General features: G+C 44.4%; 1 protein-coding gene across 1 annotated transcript in view; it reads right to left on the minus strand.

Moving 5' to 3' along the window:
• The window catches only part of LOXHD1 (lipoxygenase homology PLAT domains 1), a gene marked incomplete at both ends in the record, with an annotated part of 129,367 nt that overhangs the window by 9,626 nt on the left and 96,914 nt on the right, over positions 1-22,827 (minus strand). Inside the window, 3 exons of the mRNA XM_079330659.1 lie at positions 5,409-5,594; positions 10,883-11,060; positions 19,142-19,259. Of these exons, the coding sequence (XP_079186785.1) occupies positions 5,409-5,594; positions 10,883-11,060; positions 19,142-19,259 (482 nt within the window). The remainder of the gene's footprint in view (positions 1-5,408; positions 5,595-10,882; positions 11,061-19,141; positions 19,260-22,827) is intronic.

Raw genomic sequence — 22,827 nt, forward strand, 5'->3', positions numbered from 1 at the left:
TCTCCTCTCCTCTCCTCTCCTCTCTCCTCTCCTCTCCTCTCCTCTCCTCTCCTCTCCTCTCCTCTCCTCTCCATCTATTTCTCTCCCTCTCACTTTTTATTTAAAGCAGAATCTCTTCAACAAATCTGCCCTGAGGATCAGCAGAGTTTATGAGGCAACAGTCAAGAGCTGAGAGGGAGGGTTTAGAAAAGCCCTGCTCAGGCCTGATAGCTGAGTAAATCCTTACAAAAGGCTAAAAAAGAGCTCTTTAGGTGTTTTTTAAAAATAATTTATGGCCTACAAGTGCCCCAAAGGCTTGGAATCATGTCCATGAATTGCAGAAACAGACCTCTGGAATAGCTATGTGCTGTGAGTTCAAGGCTTGGGCAATTTAACATCTGAGTCAAGATACTGCTCCTGGAAAAGGTAGTTCCTCAGAGAAAGAAAAGGGAAACTGAGGGTGTATAAATTGTTTTCACTTGAGTCCAAAGCAAAAAGGGAATAAGATACTTTTTCTTTTGGAAGAGGCACCCAAAAAGAGTCACTCAGACTATTTAAAACTCTGCTAGACAATGCCAGGGCAGCTGGTGAGTTGAGAAAAAGGTCTTGTTAAGGAAAAGAAGAAGTCTGGCTCCATAACCTTGGTATTTACTTTTGTCTCTGCTCCTACAACACAGAAGAGCCTGGTTTGTCCATAATTAGACTTCTCTTGGCTCCCCTTGGTTGATGGCAACTGAGATAATCAAGAATCTTAAATTAATTACTTTAGACAGACTGCTTATCACCTGGGTTCAAATCTACTCAGGCAGATGAGGGAGCTAAGCCCAGATTTCCCATACCTCCTTGTTTCATGGAGAAAAATGTAACAATAAAAAAAACCCCCAAACCAAATCAAACAAAAAAAACCAAACCCACCCAAATCCAAACAAAAAACCTCAACCAACCAAATAACAAGCCATATAAAAGGAGAAAAAAGGGCTTTTTCTAGGTAAATAGGTCTATTACTATGATACTTAGAAACTTTCAGTCATTTTTCCAGAATGGTGATTTAGTCCTTATAGCAGACAAAAAAAAAAAATATTGAGGCCTATATTTAGAAAGCCAGCATTTCTATAGACCTACAGATACTGATCTTGCATAAATGTAGAAGTAAATGAACTGAGATATGAGAAAATACATAGTGCCTATCTGAGATCAGAAGATGGGGAGTCTGGAAGTGATTAAATTTGCTCAGGGAGTCTAAATATATTAGGTTGAACATCAGTATCTCAAAGTAAACAGGGGCAAGATAAAAAGACATGGAGCAAAATTAAAACTAAATTTCATTCACGTCACTTTGCTGTTACCAGAATCTCACTGGTGAGCTCCAAACTTCTGAAAAAATCAGAAGCAAGTTCCTTAAAATTACAATTGTGAAGTCTTTAAACTGCCTGGTTTCAAATGAGCAACAACTTCCTCCCTAATCATTTTTACTGAAGTTAGAGAAATTAGATGGGGGCTTCATTTCTCCTTTATGTCTCATACAGAGTTGTCACTCAGCAGTTTTTGTGGGGAAAATGGCATTTAAAAGCATTAAAGTGAGACCATAAAACTGGCATGCTTTTCCTGAGGATGGAAACGTGGTGTTTGCAATTTAGAGACCTTCTGATAGTTTTGCCATGGCAATTACTATCTCTTTTCAACTCTGAACACCCCACTGCAGTCAAATTTCAATGAAAGGATAAACAAAAGTGGGATGAGAACTGGGAGCAAAGCCACTGCAGCAAGGCTGTGCCAAGGGAGAAGGATGCTGAGCTGTGTGCACGGCACAGTGAGCACAATGGGCAAGGAATTTAAATTTATTTTATCCTGAAATACAGGCAGGCAGTTGGCATCTTGATATGATAAGGAAAAAGAAGCTTTTCTATGGTTGGTGTTTCCCCTAACTAACCTTGATGGGGAAAATAATGTGGTGTTGTCATTGGCACCAAATATAAGAAGGACGTGGAGCTGCTGCAGCCAGTGCAGAGAGGGTGACAAAAATACTCCAAGGGCTGGAGCCCCTCTGCTCTGGAGCCAGGCTGGCAGAGCTGGGGGTGCTCAGCTGCACAGAGAAGGCTCCAGGGAGAGCTCAGAGCCCCTGGCAGGGCCTGAAGGGGCTCCAGGAGAGCTGCACAGGGACTGGGGACAAGGCAGGGACAGGACACAGGCAATGGCTCCCAGTGCCAGAGGGCAGGGCTGGCTGGGATATTGGGGAGGAATTGCTGGCTGGGAGGCTGGGCAGGGCTGGCACAGGGTGCCCAGAGCAGCTGTGGCTGCCCCTGCATCCCTGGCAGTGCCCAGGCCAGGCTGGATGGGAATTGGAGCAGCCTGGGATAGTGGAAGGTGTCCCTGCTCATGGTAGGGGTGGAATGAGATGATCTTTTAAGTTCCCTTCCAACCCAACCATTCTGTGATTCTGTGATTCTGTGATTCTGTGATTCTGTGATTCTGATTCTGTGATTCTGTGATTCTGCCATTCTGCCATTCTGTCATTCTGTGATTAAGACTTATAATTTAGAAGATAAGGAAATGAACATCAAGCACACTCCATGTGTTCAGGACGCAAGGAGTAATGAGGTGGCCAATGTCAGGGCAAACCTTCCACAGGCCATTGGTAGGGAACTATTTAGTCAAAAAAAAAACCAGAAAAGATGTAAGGAAAGCATGACCAACATCTGATGCCTCAGAGTAGTGGTAAATACAAATGTATTTTTATTTAATGCCCAAAGTCTCTTGTGCATCTGACAAAAATCATATTTGACCCCTGACCCTACTACTCATTTAAAAGAAATAGAGCCAGGAATTTCTAGGCAGTGCCACAACCAATTTATATAAATTATATATAGGGAGCAGGCATATATTCAAAGGATAGCTATATCCTGGGATCTCAGCAGTCATAAATACTCTACCCACCCAACAAACTGTCATGCTGGATTGTGTGAAGTTTTAGATAGGAGATGCCTTTCACATGACTAATGCAAGAACAATGTAGACAACATATGTTATGATTTAAACAACAGTTTTCCTTCTTTCTGTGGGGAAAAGCAAGTACATTTTTGCTGAACAAAACCTGAGCATGGTGTTTATCCAAGGCTTAAATTAACCTTGCTGTCAGCCAGGTCTGGTAAGAACTAGTGTTTATTACTGGAAACCAGGGTTATGAGGAAATAAGGAGAGAGAATATGAGGTTGCCATGTGTGTTTATACACATATTTCAGGTTCTAGACACCCAGATTAGCATTTTAGCTGACTTGTGGTGGCTATCTGGGTACATGTTCTTAGCCCAGAGCAAATTTAAACTAATTGAGCCTATTTACTGCTTAGCCTAAGGCTAAACTCTGTTACCTCCCTTTGCCACCAACCAGCTGCACACAGCCAGCAATTACCAACTTGTGTCAGCAGTATCATCAGTGGCACTGAGAAGGTGAAGTTGTGCAAGAAGGAAAAGGCAACAAGATCCTCCTGGATTGACAGGATTTTCTCCTCACACAGCAGGCAACACTTGTGGGACTCAGTGCCACAGGATGTGTGGGTGCAAATGTCTCCTGAAGGGCCTGGGCAAGAACTTGAATGAGAAAATACACTGGAAAATATTCAATGGACAAAAATGGTATCCAGTTCAGGAGATGCCCTGAGCTGCTCATCACACAATGAATAGCAGAGGATAGTGAAAGGATTACACACACTCAGCCTGTCCTCTTCCCCAGTTTTTCAGTGATGCTGCTGTTGGAAGGAGCTGCTGGGCCCTGCAGACCCTCCATCTGATCCAGTTCTCACCTTCCTGCATCCCAGCCTGTGTGCCTGGGCCCTGAGGATCAGCTCTGCTCTGGTGGGTGAGTTTCATCCCATTAGCACTGCCAACCACCAGGGAGCTGTCCCAGTCTGGGGTTCCTCCTCCCTTTGCCCCGAGATCACCCCAGAGGGACACGAAGGGTGGTTCAAAACCTGGTTTTCCCTGAAGCCGCCGAAGAGAGACTGCCACTTGAGGAAAAAGGTCTTTTAGCACATGTTTCAGCTGGTAATGGTTTTGAAAGCAAATCTGCAAGTCCATGTTGATTTCTTGGTGCTGTCAGAAGGATGTCTGAACCCCTCCTGGAACTGCTGAAAAGTCTGTTTACTGAGCTAAAATTCTCATTCAATAGCCCTTTCCATATCTACATCTGAACTGCAGATCTAAGGAATTAGTGTTTTGGCATAGTAATCAGGTAAAAGCAGTTTCCTTACTGCATTCAGCACCAGATATACAACATGATATTATAGAGTTTAATCAACTAAATTGTGCTGTGTTATGGGAGAGATAAATATGAGCTCAGAGCCTGCAGTGTCTGGGAATAAACAATCATGTTATGTGGATGTATGTCCCATATTTCACAGCAGACAGAGGCTACCACGAGATGTGTTTTTTCTCTCTCTCAAAGACTTTCCAATGGGAAAGCCTAATCCAGAGATAGCATCTTTTATTAACAGAGGTGACATGCAGCCTTTCCCATCTGCCACAACTTGGAGTAGTTGAGAGGATGGTGGCCAGGTCACATCAACTCTGGCATGTAACCCATCCCAGCCATAAACCAGCTGCCTCAGTGCAGCCAGGTAATGGCTGGGGAGTCCCCCTGCCATCCCTCCCCAGATTGTGATAAATATTACTGCCAAACAGCTTTATTAATAGTGACTGAGGTGAGCCTGTGGGAGCTGTGGAGCTTCACCTTTGGGTTGCAGCAAGGCCACTACTGAGCAAGGCATTGCTAATGCAGTGTGATCTCTTTTACATGAAGATGGGATGGGATGTCACCAGAGCAGAGTTAGTGATGCATTTGTTACAAGATCCCACTTGGTGCCTGAATGACAACACAAATGACTGTGGCAGTGGTACTGAGCTCTGCTCTGCTGTCTGTGACACCAGTCAGGGTGTCCAGCAGCAGGGAGATGTCAGAACCCCTCTCAGCAGCATGCTGCATGCTCACCAGCTGGTGCAGTGATCTTAATAAAGCCAGACACAGATCCTTATTTCTGCCTTCTAAGGCTTGCTGGGCTATGCCAGGCTGCATTTCAGTGTCAGTGTTGGGCTGAGAACACAAAATCGCTCTGGGAGTGCCATGCTGGCCTGTGTGAGAGGTACTGCATGGGTTCAGCCAGTGTTGGGACACCAGGCTGGGTGGCTTTGCTCAGGGGATGGCAGTAGGGTGGCTCTAAGCCCAGAGTGAAGCTGGGGACCTCCTGCAGCAGCAGCCAGAGAAAGGGTCACCTGCATGAGGGGACTATGGCTAGACAGGGAGGACACAGGATCTGGGTAAAATCCAGGTAATTTTCCCAGCCTGAAGCACTGCTGGGGACTCTGCCTTCAGCCTGTCTTGTGTCTGTGTGTTCCCTCCAGAGAAAACACCCCAAACCAGCCCTGCCACTGCCCTGACCTTTGTTGTCGTGCCAGATCCTCACTTTGCAGAGGTCTCCCAGGCTCAGCATTTCAGAGAAGCTGAATTCATCCATCTGGTTCCTCTCAAACTTGTTGGACTTGTTGGACTCCTTCAGAGGCAGGGTGCCACTGTCCCCATACTCCCCAAACAGGATCAAGGACACGTTGGCGTCGGTGCCTGCTCCTGCAAGGAGAGAGCAGAGGAGAATGCCCTGGGTTACCCTGCCACGCTGGGCTGGCTCCCAGCAGAGTGGGGAGGCAGCAAAGGCAGGCTGGGAGGGGTGCTCATGTTTCTCTGGGCATCACCATTTGAGTGGACTCCTGCAGGATCCAGCTCTTCCAGTCCATCCCATAAATACACAATATTTATGTAGATACACAAAGCTGGATGCTTTGCCCTGGCGCTTGAGGTGTGGTGACCATGGTGATGGCTGTGCTCATAGGAAGCAGAAATTTCTGTTCCTGATGGAGAACTGTCCATCACAACACTCTACAGGGAATATCAGTGTAGTAACTCCCATTATTCCGAGGTAGCTTGGGAAGTAAAAGTGATTTACCCAGCAGAATCCAGCAATCTACTTAGAAGTGTTAAAGAACATTATAACTTTTCTAGCCACAAAGTGTTGTCCTGGGTTTCCCACTGAAGCACAGCTCCTTTTTGACTCTCAGTCATTCCCTCCTGCAGTCCCACAACCTTTTCCAAGCATTTTTGGCACTCAGGATCCTTCAGCTGGGTCTGTCTCCCCCTGCTCTCCCTGTGCTTCATGGTACAGGGATTTCAGAGCTATGTACAGACCATCAACCAAGCCACTGCACCATCTCATGGCCCCCTTCTCTCAACACCCAGCAGATATTCCTTCCACATTGCTCTTTCTCCAAGTATTGTCCATGCAGCAATTAATGGAAAAAGTCACAGTTCGTCATGCAACAGTTTGCCCTACCAGCTTCCAACTTTTTATTGTGTATATTCTAGCAAATTAAAAAATGTCCAAGATCTTTATTACCTGATATTGGCTTTCATTTGTATTCCACAGCCCATATTTTGCCAAAGATAACAGCCATGATGTTTTCCTGACTTTTGGGGAGTTCAAGGCCAAACCACCTGCAGTGACCTTAAATTTTAGCTGCAAGTGTTGCATTTTCACCCGGCACTATTTATAGTTCAATCAAAACAATTGCCTTTTAATTTTGATGCTGTAATATAAAAGCAGACTCAGAGAGAGAAACAAGATTACATGTGGGCAGACAGTCATTGCTGTGTCAGAACCAAGGCCCTTAAATTTAGGAAAAGGTAAATGAGACCATCAAGCTCAAATTTGCCTTTCAAAGAAGATCAGCATCTTCTGCCCTCATTTTGAAAGTCTAACCTCCTGGCAGGCCCTTTGTTGCACAAGAGCATCACAAATCCACTTTGAGCCACACAGACAGCATTTCCCACAGCTGCATTCAAACAAAATGCACAAAGTTAGGGGGACTGCAAACTTCTGGAGAAAGATCCCACTTCCACAGGATTATTACCTGCATCCAGAAGTTAGGAAGAAATCATGACTGCTCTTATGGAAGGGCTGGGAAAAATAAATTGCTAGAAGAGGAGAAAAAGAGTCATATAGAGGAAAGGCAAAGCAACATGTGTCCATGTGAGAAGCTGCCCATGTTAAATTTGGGCTAATTTTCAACTGTTCCCTGGAAAGGGTTTAAGTAGGAAGAGGAGGCATCAGGGATCCAGGCAGTTCATCTGGCAGTACTTTTTATGACCCTGAAGCTTGCTGAGGTGAGGAACAAAGCAAACTGAAGTCCATTTCCTTGCAAGGAGCAGGCTCCTAATTAATGCCAGGTCTCAAAAAGCACAGAACCAACTGTTTCTTAGCAAAACCATCCCTGCAGGAAGAAGCTTATGAAGGTCTCATGCTGTGACATTTCCCTCACAAGCAATTAGCAGGAGATGGGAAAGTGAAAAAACAGAAATGTTAAATCAATGTACATTTCACTTATTTGGGTCTCTGATATTTTTGTTGTCGTTGTTGTTGCCAGTTCCAGGAAACTGTCAGGCACATTTAGGAACTGTAAAAGACTTGACAAATGAAGAGATGAAGATACTGTGGTTGCACCAGCTTTAACTGGTGATGAGTGCAATAGCTCATGGATTGATGCTGGGATCTGCAGAACAGAGCTGAACTTCACCATCAGCACCCTGAACAATGGCAGAGTGTTTCCCCAGCAGATCTCCAGCTAAGAGCAGATTTGTGTGAGTGACATGCTGAGTGCCAGAATCCCAACCCAGATGGACCTTGAGAAACCTGAGGATTGGGCAAGCAGAAATCCCATGGAATTCAGCAAGGAGAAATACAAAATCCACTGTCTGGGTTGGAATTAACCTTGCACACTCTGGGAGGTTGAAGATGGCACAGAGTTTACAGCATATTTTGAATCAGCATATTCTGATTGGATCCAAGCTAGTAGGGAGTTTCCAGAGTTCAGTGGAAAACACCAATGTGAATTCCTGGGTTTTGTCAAGACACTGAGAAGAGCTCAAGGGATGACTACTGGGATGGACAAGAGCTGGGACACATCACTGTGAGAAGAAGCCCTGAGAGGAGCTGGGGCAGGTGCACAAGGGCCCCATGTGCAGGGACAGTGATAATGATGACAGAGCCCTGCACTCTGTCACATCATACCCCAAAAAAACCACAAACAGAAATTGGTGGGAAGATTCTGGCTGGGAATGAGGAAAAAACCACAAGGAATATGGTGCAGGTCTGGGTGCAGATGCCTGGGGAGGTGGTGGCATCACTGCTCCTGGAGCTGTTTTTCTGGGCACTCTTAGTGGCTTGACCTGGTGCTGCCAACAGTCCTGTGAGCAGGAAAATGGGTGGAATAACCTCCAGAGGACCCTTCCAACAGAAATCTCTATGATTGTGTGATTCTTACTGAGCAGATGCTGCATTTTTAAACAAACTCTGGGCTTGAGTCACCGCCTTGTGAGGCCAAAGAATGTCTTTCTTTTGACATAAAAAAGACCTATATAAGGTTCTAGAAACTGACACCAACTGTCTTAAATTATGTAATTTGTAGGTTGGAACCGAGTTGACAACATCCTAATTAATCTTATAACAGCAGAGATAAGAACCTTCTGCTTCATTAATGCTTGGAAAATGAGAAATCAGTATTTTTTCACTCTCCATCTTTACTGCATTAACATGTATGTGATGCCTGCATAGAGAAAGTAAAAATTAACCAGGCAGAGGAGATTTTTTGTGCCTCAGAAATAGCCATGGGGTGGTCTGGCTCTATTACCTCTCTGTCTGTGGGTCCTGCTTTGAAGGAAAACAGATTGTGCTTTACATCTGAGATCAAGACCTTGGTTTTACCAAAGATTGCCCATCTGAGTGAGGAGGTGTATGCCCTAACAATCTCTTCTTGTCTATGTGTAGTCTGAGAGCCACCTGAGACAATGCTGGTGGTGGAAAAGAGGTGATTTGAACTTTACAGGAGCAGAGTCATTCCCTGCTGCAAACTCTGTAGGTTAAATTTTCACTGGAGGAGAGTGACTTTGTGAAAGACAAGCTGTAACCTAGAGATTTTTTTTTGAGGAAAATGTAAAACAATGCTGTTGTTAAACGTGTGTGTGGTGGGGAGGAAATATCTTATGCTTTCTGGTTTACTGCAGAATCTTCTCTGTGGGATTAATTTTCCCAAACTTTAGCCATCAACCTAACTTAATCATGAAGTCTCTGTCTGAATCTGATGAAGAAAAACCCAAGAGGCAGAGAGCCTCAGGAGAGTTATCCAGACCACTGATAAAGACTTCTCTCCCAGATGAATTGACCAGAGACAAACTAAACTAGGAGGAATTAAGACCAGAAACATGTTTTTTCAGAGATTTGCAAATAGGTGAGATTATTTTTCCTGCCCTTTTCTTTTTTTTTTTAAAACTTTTGGTGACTCTTAGGCTGGAAAGTTGAAAGCCATTGAAAAGAAAAACTTTATACTAGAAATAAACACATTTAATTCCAGCCCTTTGTGCAGCATTTCTGTTCTTGACAATGTCAGTGTGGCAGGAGATGATATAACATGCTTAAACATCACCAAGGATAAAATGTCTTTCTTCCTGAATTGGTCCAACCAGGAGTAATTGTGGAATACATAATGATCAAAAAGGGGAGCTGGTTCATGACTTGCACCTGCTTTAGATAAGCTGGATAAAGTTCAACATTATGTCAGTGAGCTGTGTGATCTAATCACAAACAGACTCTCTGAAACCTCTCTGTAATCTGCTCTTTCCTACTGGTTGTCGCTGTTCATAATGAAATAAAATGTTTCTTCATTAATACCCGTCATCCTTCATTCAATGGGAAGGGCAGATCTGTCTGCTGCTGCTGTCATTTTCTATTCTCCTCTCATTTCTGTTTCCATTGCCTTTGTGAGTTGGGGCTGGTTTTCACAAAAAAGGTCACAGAAAGATCTACCATTATATTAGATGGATGGCCGGATACATAAACAAATCTTCTTCTCTCTCCCTCTCTGTCCTTTGTTTTTTTGTATTTCACTACATGTCTTTCAGACAAGCAGCCAGCAGAGAAGATAGATAAGAAGTTGTGAGGTAGCACGAAGATGCTCTGCCAGAGAAATTTTGATATTCTTAGATCAAACCTTAGAAGCTGCATAAATTACTGCTGATAAAACCAGGAAAAAAAGAAAAAAAGAAAAAAGAAAAAAGAAGCAACAAAGGAAATAAAAGATATTTAGAGGTCATGAGTTGGTCATATGAATCTTACTTAAGGACCAACATTTTAAACAAAGTGTCTTCAAGACAATGTCTGGCTTGCCCCATCTTGGCACAATTCACCTTGTATGTGGCAGCAGATTTCATCCAGCAGCCTGAAAAAATTTCCTATGAAAAGAGGCAGTGATCCCAGGGAATCACATTGAAATCCCATTTCCTGGCTCTTGAAACTCTTTCTGTATACTCTGTTCCACCTCTTCTATCTGGTGTGCATTTAGGAATGTTTTTTTTTTTTTTTCCACAGCCTGACATAAATGGTCTCAAAACACTTTGAAAAGGTGGGTGAATTATTGCTGTCTGCTTTAGGCAAGGCAGACAGTGCTGACTGAAAACCTGAAGCACACCAGCTCTGACCACCTTACATGGATGGACCTGACCAAAAAAGAAAAATGTGGCTGCTGACCTCTGCAGCTTGGTCTGGTAATAGTTTCTGCCTGGATGTCTTCAGAGGAATCAAAGAACAGTCAGACCTGGGCCTTGTGTCCAAATATGTTATTCCCAAAGCTCAGATGAGAATGAGTCTCTTAGACACTGCCATGGTTAACAGCCAGCCAAAATGGTTGTATTCCAGCTAAACTATGTTTCTTTAAAATGCAATTTCAAATGAAGCAGATGGGGGGGGGGGTTTTGCATTGTTAAAAAACAAGAGTCATACTAGAAAATTCATAAAATATCTAGCAAGGACCAACCTCCAATGTCACTGGTTTTAACCTGAAGACTGTACGTGGTGTCCTCCATCATCTGCTCGTCGTTTATGACAGCTGGCATCTCACACAGCAGGCTTCCCTTCTCATTTTTCAGCTTGGACAGCCAATCCCCATAGGTAAATGTGGCCACTTCTTGGTTAGTAAGATTCCTCAGGGTGATCTGTGAAGAGCCAAAATGGGAGGAGGAAAACTTGCTTACCATTTGAATGAGGGCACATGTTGAATTTATAAAGTGCATGATCTGGTGGGACATGGGGAGAGCTTGGCCATAGCTCCAAAGCCCCTTCTGAACTCTTCTGGGATAAAAAGAGCTCTTGCCTATGGACAGTATCTGCTGTGGTGGTTTGCCCTGAAAAATGGTTCCTCACAGAATAATCAGCAAAATAGTTATTTTTCAACTGCATGGCAAAGCAAAGGGGGAAATTTGCTCCTCTGACCTAAGTTATGGACAAAGTTCATCTCTAAGAGAGTCAGACCTCTCCTGTGAGCCAGCATGGAATTCACTCCAAAGAAGTAACAAAGCTACTAAAAACTTCACTACCTCTCCTCAAAGCACTCAGCATCATTCTTTTGCCTGTCTCCTTTGCAGAAATCATTGTAGAGAGACACAAGCCCAAACAAGTTAAAACAAGGCACAAGATAAAATTAGGCCAGCAAAAACTTAATATTTCACACACTTCTCCCTCTGGGAAAAGGTGACAGAACAAACAGTATGCAACAGATATTAGTCACACTATCTAACGTGTCATGGAAGCAGCTCAGATGCTGTGGTGATAAGAACAGAATGGGAATGAATTCAGAGCAGCTCAACAAGTTACTCCAACAAATGCCTAATAAAATACCCACCTTTATGTCTCTTGTAGTGTGTGGGCTCAGTGGAGCATCAGTCAAGTGGGAGAAAAGCATTACACCTGCCTGGAGCAAAAACCTAGCAGTAAGTTCTCCCTAAATTGGGGGAGCTGAAGGGAAGGGAGGAGGCAGCGCTGTAAAATTGCCATTTGTGTTGCCACCTCACAGAAACAGAGACTGTGCCTGTGTGTAGCAGTGCATCAGAAAACACTGCAAGGGCCATGGAAACACGACGTGCCAGAGAAGTGTGGTGTAGTATTAGGGAGGAATGAATCAGGAGTGGTGGGAAATGTTCCATTGAAAAGGATGCCTACAGCTGCACCCGCTGCTCCAAGCATGGCTGCATGCCATGCAAAGCCATGTCCAACTGAGCTGTGAAAATCTTCAAGGGTGTAGATTATTCCCCAGACACTCTGAGTCCTCATCCCTGGGCTGCATCACTCTCATTGGGAAGATTTTATTCTTTTATCTGATCAGGGTTTTCCTCAGTTCAACTCATGTCCATTGCCTTGTGACGTTTTGCTGTCCACCTCTGAGAAGGGTCTGGATCAATGGTCTCTGTAACATCCTTTAAAGCAGCAGAAGATTGTAATTGGATTCCTCCTCAGCCTTTTCTTGTCATGGCTTAAAAACTCTGTTTTCCTCAGCCTTTTCTAGTGTGCCATGTGCTTCCTGTAGCCCCTTGATCACCCCTCCCACTGCATGCTCATATATCAGCCTAAGTAAAAAAAACTCAGTCAAACTTATCAGTAGATAAAATGTTCTCAAATTCTGTATTCAAACTTCAGGTGTCCTAACTCATGGCCTTATGCTGATCTCAACCAAGCCTTGCTGGAGTCTTCAGCAGTTCAAAAGAAGAATACTGCTCCAGTTTATAAAAAAAATTGTTTTGAAGAGGGAAGTGGCTACACTGAAGATAAGCAGTAAGCCATACTGTTTGTACATTGAATGGTTCTGTGGGCAGGACACTCATCTGGGGTTTTCAATCTGCCTGATGCTGAAGAGGAATCTGTAACACAGCACCTTTACCCCCTGTCCCAGGGGACAGGACACTTATGGCTGTAGATGTCCCACTTTTCTAAATAGCTGCTTATTCACAACCAGTGACATTATTACTTTGTGGTCCAAAAAACTGTTGTGTGAGTCAAGAGATGCTGATTCAGACCCTTGCTTTGAACCCAGCAGAAATCAGGTCTCCCCCAGCCCAGCTGGTGGCCTTTCTGCTGGGGCACAGAACTGTCCTCTCTCAAGGATGTGACAACCATGCCTGCATTCTCTCAGGACTCCGACCCAGAAAGTTTTCTTTGCAAAATTGAACTGTGAGTAATGCCAGGCTGACCGAAAATATCTATTTCCCCCTACCCCAGTGCATAAAATCTGTGCTGGAAAAGGTTCAGCCAGCAGTTCTTCTGCCCTTCTTGGGAATGACAGTGACACTGTTAGCAAATTGTCCTGAGCAAAGCTTGCAGGGAATTCTGAAGGAGGCAGTGGGGATAGAATCAGATTAGAGCTGTCAGCTGCAGATTTCTCAGACACAGGGTTCAAACCTCTCTCAAATACCCAGCCCATGCTCAGTGCTCCAGATGCTGTCTGAAAAAAAAGGTCTGGCTACTAAAGCTGCTGGAACAAATGCCAGCTTTTCCCACCCTCAATGCTCACCCAGGATGTGTGATTGCATCTGTGTGCATCTTTCTGTCAGCAGAAAGGGCAGAAACAGAGACCTGAGGAAGGAACAGAGACCTGAGAAGGGAACAGAGACCTGTCCCTGGTATCTCCTTCTGGGCTGGTGCTGCAGGAGGAGCAAAAAGGGGGAAGAAATTCATTTTATGAGCATTTTTTGCCCAAGGGATATCAGCACACAAATCTTGGGCTTTGCCCTTGGCTGAGCCCCCAGTGTGGGCAGCAGGGCAGGGGGGATTCTGCCCCTGTGCCCCTGTGCTCAGGTGAGACCCCACCTGCAGAGCTGCTCCAGCCCTGGGCTCCAGCAGCACAAGGAGGTGGAGCTGCTGCAGCCAGTGCAGAGGAGGCAGGAGATGCTGCAGGGCTGGAGCCCCTCTGCTCTGGAGCCAGGCTGGCAGAGCTGGGGGTGCTCAGCTGCACAGAGAAGGCTCCAGGGAGAGCTCAGAGCCCCTGGCAGGGCCTGAAGGGGCTCCAGGAGAGCTGCACAGGGACTGGGGACAAGGCAGGGACAGGACTCCACTGCCAGAGGAACAGGGTTAGGTAAGGTGTTAAAAATTCTTTACTGTGGGATGCTGAAAGAGGTGCCCAGAGCAGCTGTGGCTGCCCCTGCATCCTTGGCAGTGTCCAAGGCCAGGCTGGGCAGGGCTTGGAGCAACCTGGGAGAGTGGAAGGTGTCCCTGCCCATGGCAGGGGGTGGAATGAGATGATCTTTAAGTGTCATTTCCAACCCAAACTGTGATTCTGTGGTCCCAGCAAGGGACACAGAAGCAGCTGCAGTGGCAGGCTGACCTCTGGGTCACAATGTGATTACATTGCCTCTCACTTGCCCAGTGAACCATGCTGGTCATCCAGCCCAAAGCACACCATGTGGCCAGTGGGGTATCCCCAGGGCAGCCCCACATCCCCCCTGAGCTGGGGGCAGGCCAGGAGCTCCTGGAGGCATCACCCCTCTCTCAGGTCTGCCCGACTCGTGCCTACAGAGGGGCCTGAATAGTTTGTTGGAAGGGGTGAAAGCTGACTGTAGCTTTTCTCAGTGACTAAAATAGCAGAAAATTTATCCCATCCTGCAAGGAGATGTTTGTGGGTGTTGCACACACAGAGGATGATGCAGGATTTTGGTTTCAATCGTGAGGGTCAACAAAGTCATCTGAGTGAGCTGAGCTGAGACTTTATTTAATTTCTGCCTGTTCCTCTCAGTAAAACTAGCTGCATCTTGGCAATAAGACCACTACCTTGCACTGCACTTAAGCTATTTTGTAGGATTCCTAGAAATTGCTGTGGGCATCCAGTGTGCTTTTCAGCTCAAACTTTCTTGCTAATTATGCAGGGAGCTTAACTGGGCTGCAGAACACCAATAACCCATGAAAAGAAAGTGGCAGAAGTGTGTATGAATAACACATTGATAATTTCCTTTGTTGCTGGGCAAACATAGTAGTTGACAGGAACATTAAACCTGCAATTTGAAATTAATTGCACACTGTGTCCTGCAATGGAAAGGTTTGACATGTCTGATTATTTCATTTAACCATACCCAGCCTTTTTCCAGATGTCATGTAAAACATGCTCCACAGGGTCTCTCACTCTGCTGACACCAAAATGCACACCTCCTGGAATTCACCTTTAAAAGCTCAAACACAGGATTTTATGCTTTTGTTGCATGTCATTATTCTTCACTTAAACCCAGGAACTTCTGACTGTAAAACAAAAAGACTTCTCTCTTTTGCAAAGAATAAAAGTCAGCTTCAGCTATATAATTCTCAATTCTCAATAATAATTCTCAAATTCTCTTAATCTTCTTTTTACAAAGGAGAAAGGACTGAATAAAGACTGAGTCCCACATGCAGGATTATTTGTGACGTTTGAATGCAATGCAATTAGTGCTTCATTAAGGCAGCTTCTTATCTGTCTGGCTTTGACAGCACAAAGTAACATTAAAATTCTGAGGGAAGCAACTCTGCAGAATTCAACAGTCTCAAAATTCCTGCTATTTCACTGAGCTTTCATCCCTTCTTGCTTCTAGCTTTTCAACTTCATAGCTAAGACACTGGGCAGCAGGTGAAATCATCACAGGGACTGAGAAAGCAGCTATCCCAGGAAGAGGTTTCCAAAGTATGCATTTAGATAAGTTTCCTAATTAGAGTAATTTTTTTTTTATGCTGAGGAGGGTGAGGCCCTGGCACAGGGTGCCCAGAGCAGCTGTGGCTGCTCCTGGATCCCTGGCAGTGCCCAAGGCCAGGCTGGATGGGAATTGGAGCAGCCTGGGACAGTGGAAGGTGTCCCTGCCATGGCAGGGGGTGGGACTGGGATGAACTTTAAGGTCCTCTCCAACCCAAACCATCCTGTTATTCTATGATTTTGTTCCCTGATTTTTTTTTTAATTTAATTTTTTTTTCCCCCCAGAAACACAGAGCAGTGTCATAGTAGCTTGATGTGAAAGAACATGAGATTCAGCATTAGATCAGTGAAAAAGATTCCTACTCTGTGTCCCTCCCAACAGTGGTGTGATCAGAAAGCATCATTCAGCTTTGGAGAACATTCACAATGCCTTTTTGGATAAAGTAATGATCAATAATGTTCATTTTGTAGCAAAACATCACTAAACAAATTTTGTTCCCTCTAGAGGTTTAAGTACTAACATTTAAAACTTATTGCTACTTGTGGTGCAGTTTGAATTTTCAGCACCAAGTTCATTACTTTACTGAGATTCTGAATGAAATTTTAGTGTATTTTATGTAGACAGAAAAAAAAAAAATGACTACTAGCCTGCTTGTAAATTGAATCTTTTGCCTGTGTACAGAATCATTGATAATTCATGCATTTTAATTGGTATTTATGCATTTCTATATCTGGTGAACTAAAAGCAGTATAAATTATGGCTAGCAACAGTTTACCAAAAGGCCAAAGAGAATTAAAAAATCATTTATTGTTAGTTTAATAGAACAAGAAAACTGAGAATATCACATAGATAAATGGAGCAACAAATGGTTAATTACGGGGTTGATGGCTTAATCTAGCTTCTCATTTCACTGTGCTAGTTAGCACTAACTGTGAACCATCTGTCTGAGAGTTTAGCACTACCCCCACAAGTATTTCATTATGCAGTCTTAATATGCACTTTTGACAGAAATGGAAATGGGCTCCGATCAGTTTTCATGTCACACCAGGCTACGTAAGTTTTTAAGGCTGGAATACAAATCAGAGAACAAAAATCCTTCCTCCCCTCTTCCAGAATGGTTCTGTAAGCCACCCTCTGCCTGGGAATGCAAATACTGTGTTTACCTTTGCAGGGAAGGTGGGAAAGAAAACCAATAAATACAGTTCTCTACGTAACATTGGAGTTTCAAAGTTCTCTGTGATCTGTTTGTCTAAGAAAATTAGAGACTATAGGCATAATTTCCATAAGGTTCTAAAATTATAGAATTATAAAATGATGGTTTGGGTTGGAAGCAACCTTAAAGACCTTCCAGTTCAATCTCCTGCCATGGGCAGGGACATCTTCCACTGTCCCAGGCTGCTCTAATTCCCATCCAGCCTGGCCTTGGACACTGCCAGGGATGCAGGGGCAGCCACAGCTGGGCCTGCCCACCCTCCCAGACAAGAGTTTCTGTCTAATAGAAATCTTTTCTCTTTTAGTGTAAAACCATTCCCCCTCATTCTGTCACTATCTGCCTGTGTAAAAAGTTGATTTTCCTCACTTCTACAAGCTCTCTTTTAAGTCTGTTGCATGGTCCACCTGTGGCTTCTGCAGAGCTGGAAGGTGGGTATAATCCCACTGGTTAGGTCCAGATGAGAGTCTCTGTGCCCAAATCTTGGCTTTTGGTGGGAGAGTCCAGCAGGCTGAGGGTTTGGAATGCCTGGACAGACAGGCAGCAGGAAGGTGGGAAGGCACACTGAAGATCCCTTGCCTTTGTGCTGCTGCTGATTCATGACTGCAAGAGCTGGAATGCCTCTGGATGAATAAGCTTTATTTGATTTCATTGTATATGAATACGATTTGTAAAACTCAGGGGAAAGCATGTGAGAAATTACAAAGGGACTTTGACCAAGACATCTGAATCAAATCAGACAACAGATTGAGTTATTCCTTAGGCACAGAGAGAAAAACTGAATCTGTGGCATCAATTCTAAAGATATGTGCTGGAGGTCTAATCCTTTGAGGAGGTGCAGAAGCATCATCATAAAACCATAGAATGTTAAGGGTGTAAAGGACTTTAAAACTCATCCAGTCCCACCCCCTGCTATGGGCAGGGACATCTTCCACTATCCCAGTTGCTCCAAACACTGTCTAATCTAGCCTTGAACAATTCTAGGATTAGGGAAACCACAATCTCCCTGGGCAATCTGTGCCAGTATTTCACCACCCTCACAGTAAATAAATTATTCCTAATATCTAGCCTGAATTCCCCCTCTTTCAGCTACCCTCCTTCCCCAGCTGCTGAGAAAAAAAAAAAATTAGAAGTGGAAATGTTGAAATAAAAATGGTACTGCAGCACAGAAATCCTTCTAAAAGTGAAAAGAAGTCCATCACTTCACTGAAAACTGGTGGCTGTGTAGGGTCAATGTTTAGAAACACATTATCTCTGTGAAAAAGACTGCTGCAACAAGTCAGTAAGGATAAAGGACCCAATTAAAAAATCATGCACTGTTCCCTCTGACCATGGTTGAGCTACTAGGTCTTAAACTGTTCTCATAAAAAGGTCAAGACACAGAAGTTCAGCAGGATGTAGACTCCATGAAAAGCATGGTAAAAGGAAAATGGCAGAGATGTGTTTCTGCATTAATGACATCTGATACTCTGCAATCAGCACATCTCTATAATAAATAAAAACCATAGGGACCCACAACAAGCAAACTTCTTTTGACTGTCCAGATACAAGGAACTGGTGGTTTGACAGCAAAGATAAAGGCAAAAATAAAGGTACTTCTCTGCAAGGTAGGACATCGGGGAAAGTACCTTCCATTTGCATGCTCCATTCAAAACGCAAGATAAAAATGACACCTTACCCTTATGGACAAGAAAAAGAAATAAATGTGTGTGCTGGAGGAGAAGAAAAGAGGAGAGATGGGATGATCCAGCTGAATGGATGGATTATTTGGAAATGTCCCACCTGGCCCAGGGTGTCTCTCTCTGGCAGACAAACACCCACCCTCACAGAAATTCAGATTCCCATGTGGCAGAGATCTGCAGGGGCTGAGAGAACAATCCAGGGACCAGAAAATATTGCAGATATTACAGAAAATATTACAGAGGGGAGTGGGATCTGACAGGAGAATCTGTGGTGATACCATGGAATCATTTAGGTCAGAAAAGATGACCAATATGATCACACCCATGCATTAGCCCAGCACCACAGTGATCATTGTTAAATTATAGCCCACAAATGTGCCACACCCACAAGACTTTTGAACACTTCCAGGCTTGGTGATTCCACCACAAAAAAAAAAAAAAAACCCCTCTGAAACACAGCTTTTCCCTCTCCTCTCTTCTTTCTTGACTCAATCCCTGCAGGAAAAACCATGAGAAACTGAACAGAAAAATTTAGAAAATAATAAAAACGTAATGTAAAAAAAAAAAAAAAAAAAAAAAAAAAAAAAAGGTAAAAAATGAAATTAATAAAAATGAGTCCCTTGGTGCCTTTCTCATCTCTGCCAGGGGCTGAGAGGCTCCAGGACAGGCAGGGTGTGAGAGACCCGTGAAGCCAAGAGTGTTACCCTCTCCATGAACCAGTGCGGGCGCATCCCCTTCCCGTCCGTCCGGATCCTCATCTTCCTCAGGGGTGCAATGTCTGCAATCTCCATGATGAAACTGTCCTCCTGGCCCCGCTCAAACCTGCAGGGATTGCAAGACCAAGGAGGTTTTGCTGCTGCTTTACAGCCCCTCTGCATCTCCATCCCGTGCCGCGCAAACAGCCTCTAATCAAAAGTTTATGAGTGTTCTTTATTGGACTTGAGCTTTCCTGTGCTGAAATCACCAGCTACTGTGCTGTTGGCAAGACACCTCAGCGCAGATTTGACAGGGATTCCTCCTTCCCTGGAAAACACAGCCCACCTGGAGCTGCTCCAGGCAGCCTGTAGCATACATTACTGCTCTGTTTGTACCCAGAACAATAGCGACTCACAGTCAGGCTCCTGCACATTGCCTTCCTCCTGGCAGCTGCACACTTGCCTGTCCTTGGCTCATTCCAGCTAGAAGGCAAAATAATTTTGCCTCATCTCCTTCCCCTGAGGTGCAGCACAAAACTTTGTGTGAGCTGTGGAGAGAGGCAGTAGCTGCAGCCCTGCTAAATGCGGCACCGGGATTGAAGCCCAACGCCCAAATTTAGTAAGCAGAGGGAAATTGTGTTGGAATTTAGACAAAGCCAACCTGATGAGATTGAAGGATTTGGATTTGCAAAGTGCCTCTGCCTGTGGTAAGAGCCAGGGTGGGTTTGTGTAAGCTTGTGTGAAAGACCTTCCCTGTGCGTGGGTGCTGTGCAGGCACAGGGATGTGCAGGAGCTGCTCATCCATAGCAATCAGCAGGAAGCAGGAGAAGGGAAAAAAACAGCCAGCATGTGCTTCCCAAAGAAGATTACATTGGCTAGGACTGCACCTTCCCTCCCTCCTGGCATCAATGGTGTTGAGAGGAAAGCCTTGCTTCAGTGAAAGTGCTGCTCAATATTGCTCTGTTCTGAAGAAGTGCATCTTCCAGTTTGCTCCCTCAAATACCTGGGGACCTGCTGTGGCCTTGGGGTTGGAAATCCAATCCTTGCTAAGGAGAATGGCAGCCAGGTCCAGGGGGTCCACCAAGCACATGATGACCACTCTGTTGCTGAGGTTTCTGCTTCATGCAAATTTCTCCTTGTGGGGGAATTACCTGAGAGGTTTGGGAAGAGCCCTGCAAGATGTGGGCACTGCCACAACAGAAACAATTCATAATGATGATATCTCATGCCTGGCAATGCACACAGCCTCTGTGCTGTGCCAGATTGTGGAGAAAAACCCCATTTTCTTTACCAACCTCTCTTCAGATTACCCCCTGCAGGATGAATGTGATTATACTCACACCATTATCTGAGCATGCATAGCTGCAGATGTTAGTAATAGGGGTTGGCTCAAGCCTCTCAGTTCTCATCCAGGCATTGCTTCCTCTGCACTCCCAGAGGCATTTGCACAGGGCATTTTGGTCCCAATCCATTTCTAGTTATTAAGGGTTATGTTTGCTCTTTGAAAAACTCCTTTTTCTTCTTATTTGTCTTTCTGTGGTACCAGATACTGAGGCAGCCTGTCTCACTGTGAGAAATAGAATGTGCTTTTGTTCCTGGACTGGATTGATTTCCACATCTATTTAACAAAAAGGTGTGACCCTTCTAGTCTGAATTATCCTGTGATTCTATGATCAGTTTTTATTACAATCACTTTTACCTACAAAGCTTCATAGAAATCTCTCACTCTGAGGCTTTCCAGGCTGAGCAACTCTGAGCTAAAATGTCTGCTAGCAAAATAAAACATTCTTTATCTTCAGCAAATACCTTGTTTGAAGTTTGTAACACTGATACTCATCTGCTACTTCCAAGAGAAAAGTACTAGGGGGAAGTGATTGCCAGAGTGACTAACTGGGTGACCCAGAAGCTCTTTGCTATCCTCAATTTACACAAAGATGAACATAAACCTGAAAAAAAAATCAAGAAGGGAAGAAGTAGCCAGACAAGCTGCTATTCCCTTTTCAGGACACAGAACCATTTATCTAAAGAATTTCATTAAGCTTTCCTACCCCTGCCTGCCCTTATAAATATTTCCATTGCCCAGGGGTCTTGGCAATAAGTGTAATGTAGCAAAAATTGCCTTAAATCTGTGGCAGGTTAGACAGACAGTTCTTGCTAATGCACTGAGCTGCTGTGAGTGAATTGGCACTGGATGGCCCCAATAAAGATGAAGTGCCTTTCACTGTTTGGTGGAAGCAGCTCTCACCCATCCCTGCTCTGCTGGTGCAAGGGCTGGAGAGGTTTCTGTGTGGAAAAGAGCCAGGAAGGCTGTGCTGTTAACAGCTGGATGAGGACTGGTGGCAGTGGCGTGGAAACTGTCAGGATGTGAATTTGGGGACATGAATGTCCTCTGCAGAGAGTGCTAATGAGATGACAAGAGCTCTGTGCAGCTGGAGGTGTGATACAGAGCACCTCCAGCTAGCAGGGATGTGCCAGCAGAATGGCACAGCATCCTGGGGATGGTAACATAATCAGAGTTGTGCCTTACACTTCCTTTTCTTGACACAGCCACAGTGATTTTTCAACACCTTTCACAGGTCCTCTGCTGTCAGATGATAACCTGAGCAGCTAATAACACAAAGGCTTTTCTATTCTTCTTGCATTTTCCTACTCTTATATCAGAGATTGTCCATCCCACTCATGTAGACAAATGGAATGTGTTTTTAGAGGCCACAAAGTTTAGGGGTATGGCTTGCCCCAGATGCAGCAAGACTGTAATCCTTCTCCTGAGGGGCTGGAGACATCTTGATCCCCTTCAGAGATTTTTGGCTGACACTCCCAGATGTGAAATCTGCTTAATTTCTGAATCCAAACATCAGTGGTCCATTTCCCCACCTACTATGACTGAGTGTTAGGATTAAATGAGGATTCAATTAAATCCATTTGCCCCAATTTTGGATGTTCCTCTGTGATGGGGAGCACCAAGCCCCATGAGCTGTGTTTTTCTGTGTGACTCAGCTGTGTTTCTCACAGATATTTTAGTCAGCAGCATCTCTGCTGCATTTTTTTCTTTTTCACAACAAACAAGGCTTGTGTTTGTTACTAACTAGACACATGAAGCTCTCAATCTTAGCTGTGTTTGTCCAGACACCCACTCTGCTACAACAGCTTCAAGTAAAACATTCCCTGAGCAAACACCTCTATGCAAGGTGCACCTTATCCTCAGTTATCCAGAATTATTTCAGCAAGCTGAGCTCAAACCATGTGGCCAAAAGCTCCCAACCTTCTGATGTTCTGCAAAGGCCTTGCTGAATAAGATCAGACGTAGTACATTAATTAAATTTAAGCCTGATGTCACTAAAAGGTGGTTCATTCTTGAACATGCCAAATTTTTCTGTGCTAGGGAAGGTGCTAGGAAGGAACAAAAAGCATTGGGAAGTGGATGAGTGGTGGCGTGTGTGGGTTTTTTGGCTTATGGAAGTGCTGGCATCAGGCTAGGTTATAGTGTTTGTTAGTTGTTTCTGCTGAAGAAAACATGAGATTCCACATTTTTAGCAGAATCAGGGCATCCAATGCAGCATTTTGTGCCACCACCCATCCATTTCCCACTGCTCTCCTGGGCAACATTCACAGTTCTTGGAGACAAAGCAATTCATGCTTTTGTTCAAGCTGCTTATCTCACTGAGGAACAGGTTAAACAAAACTTGCACAAATGA

This window comes from Erithacus rubecula, assembly GCF_903797595.1.
Source record: "Erithacus rubecula genome assembly, chromosome: Z".
In the NCBI taxonomy this organism is placed as follows: Eukaryota; Metazoa; Chordata; class Aves; order Passeriformes; family Muscicapidae; genus Erithacus; species Erithacus rubecula.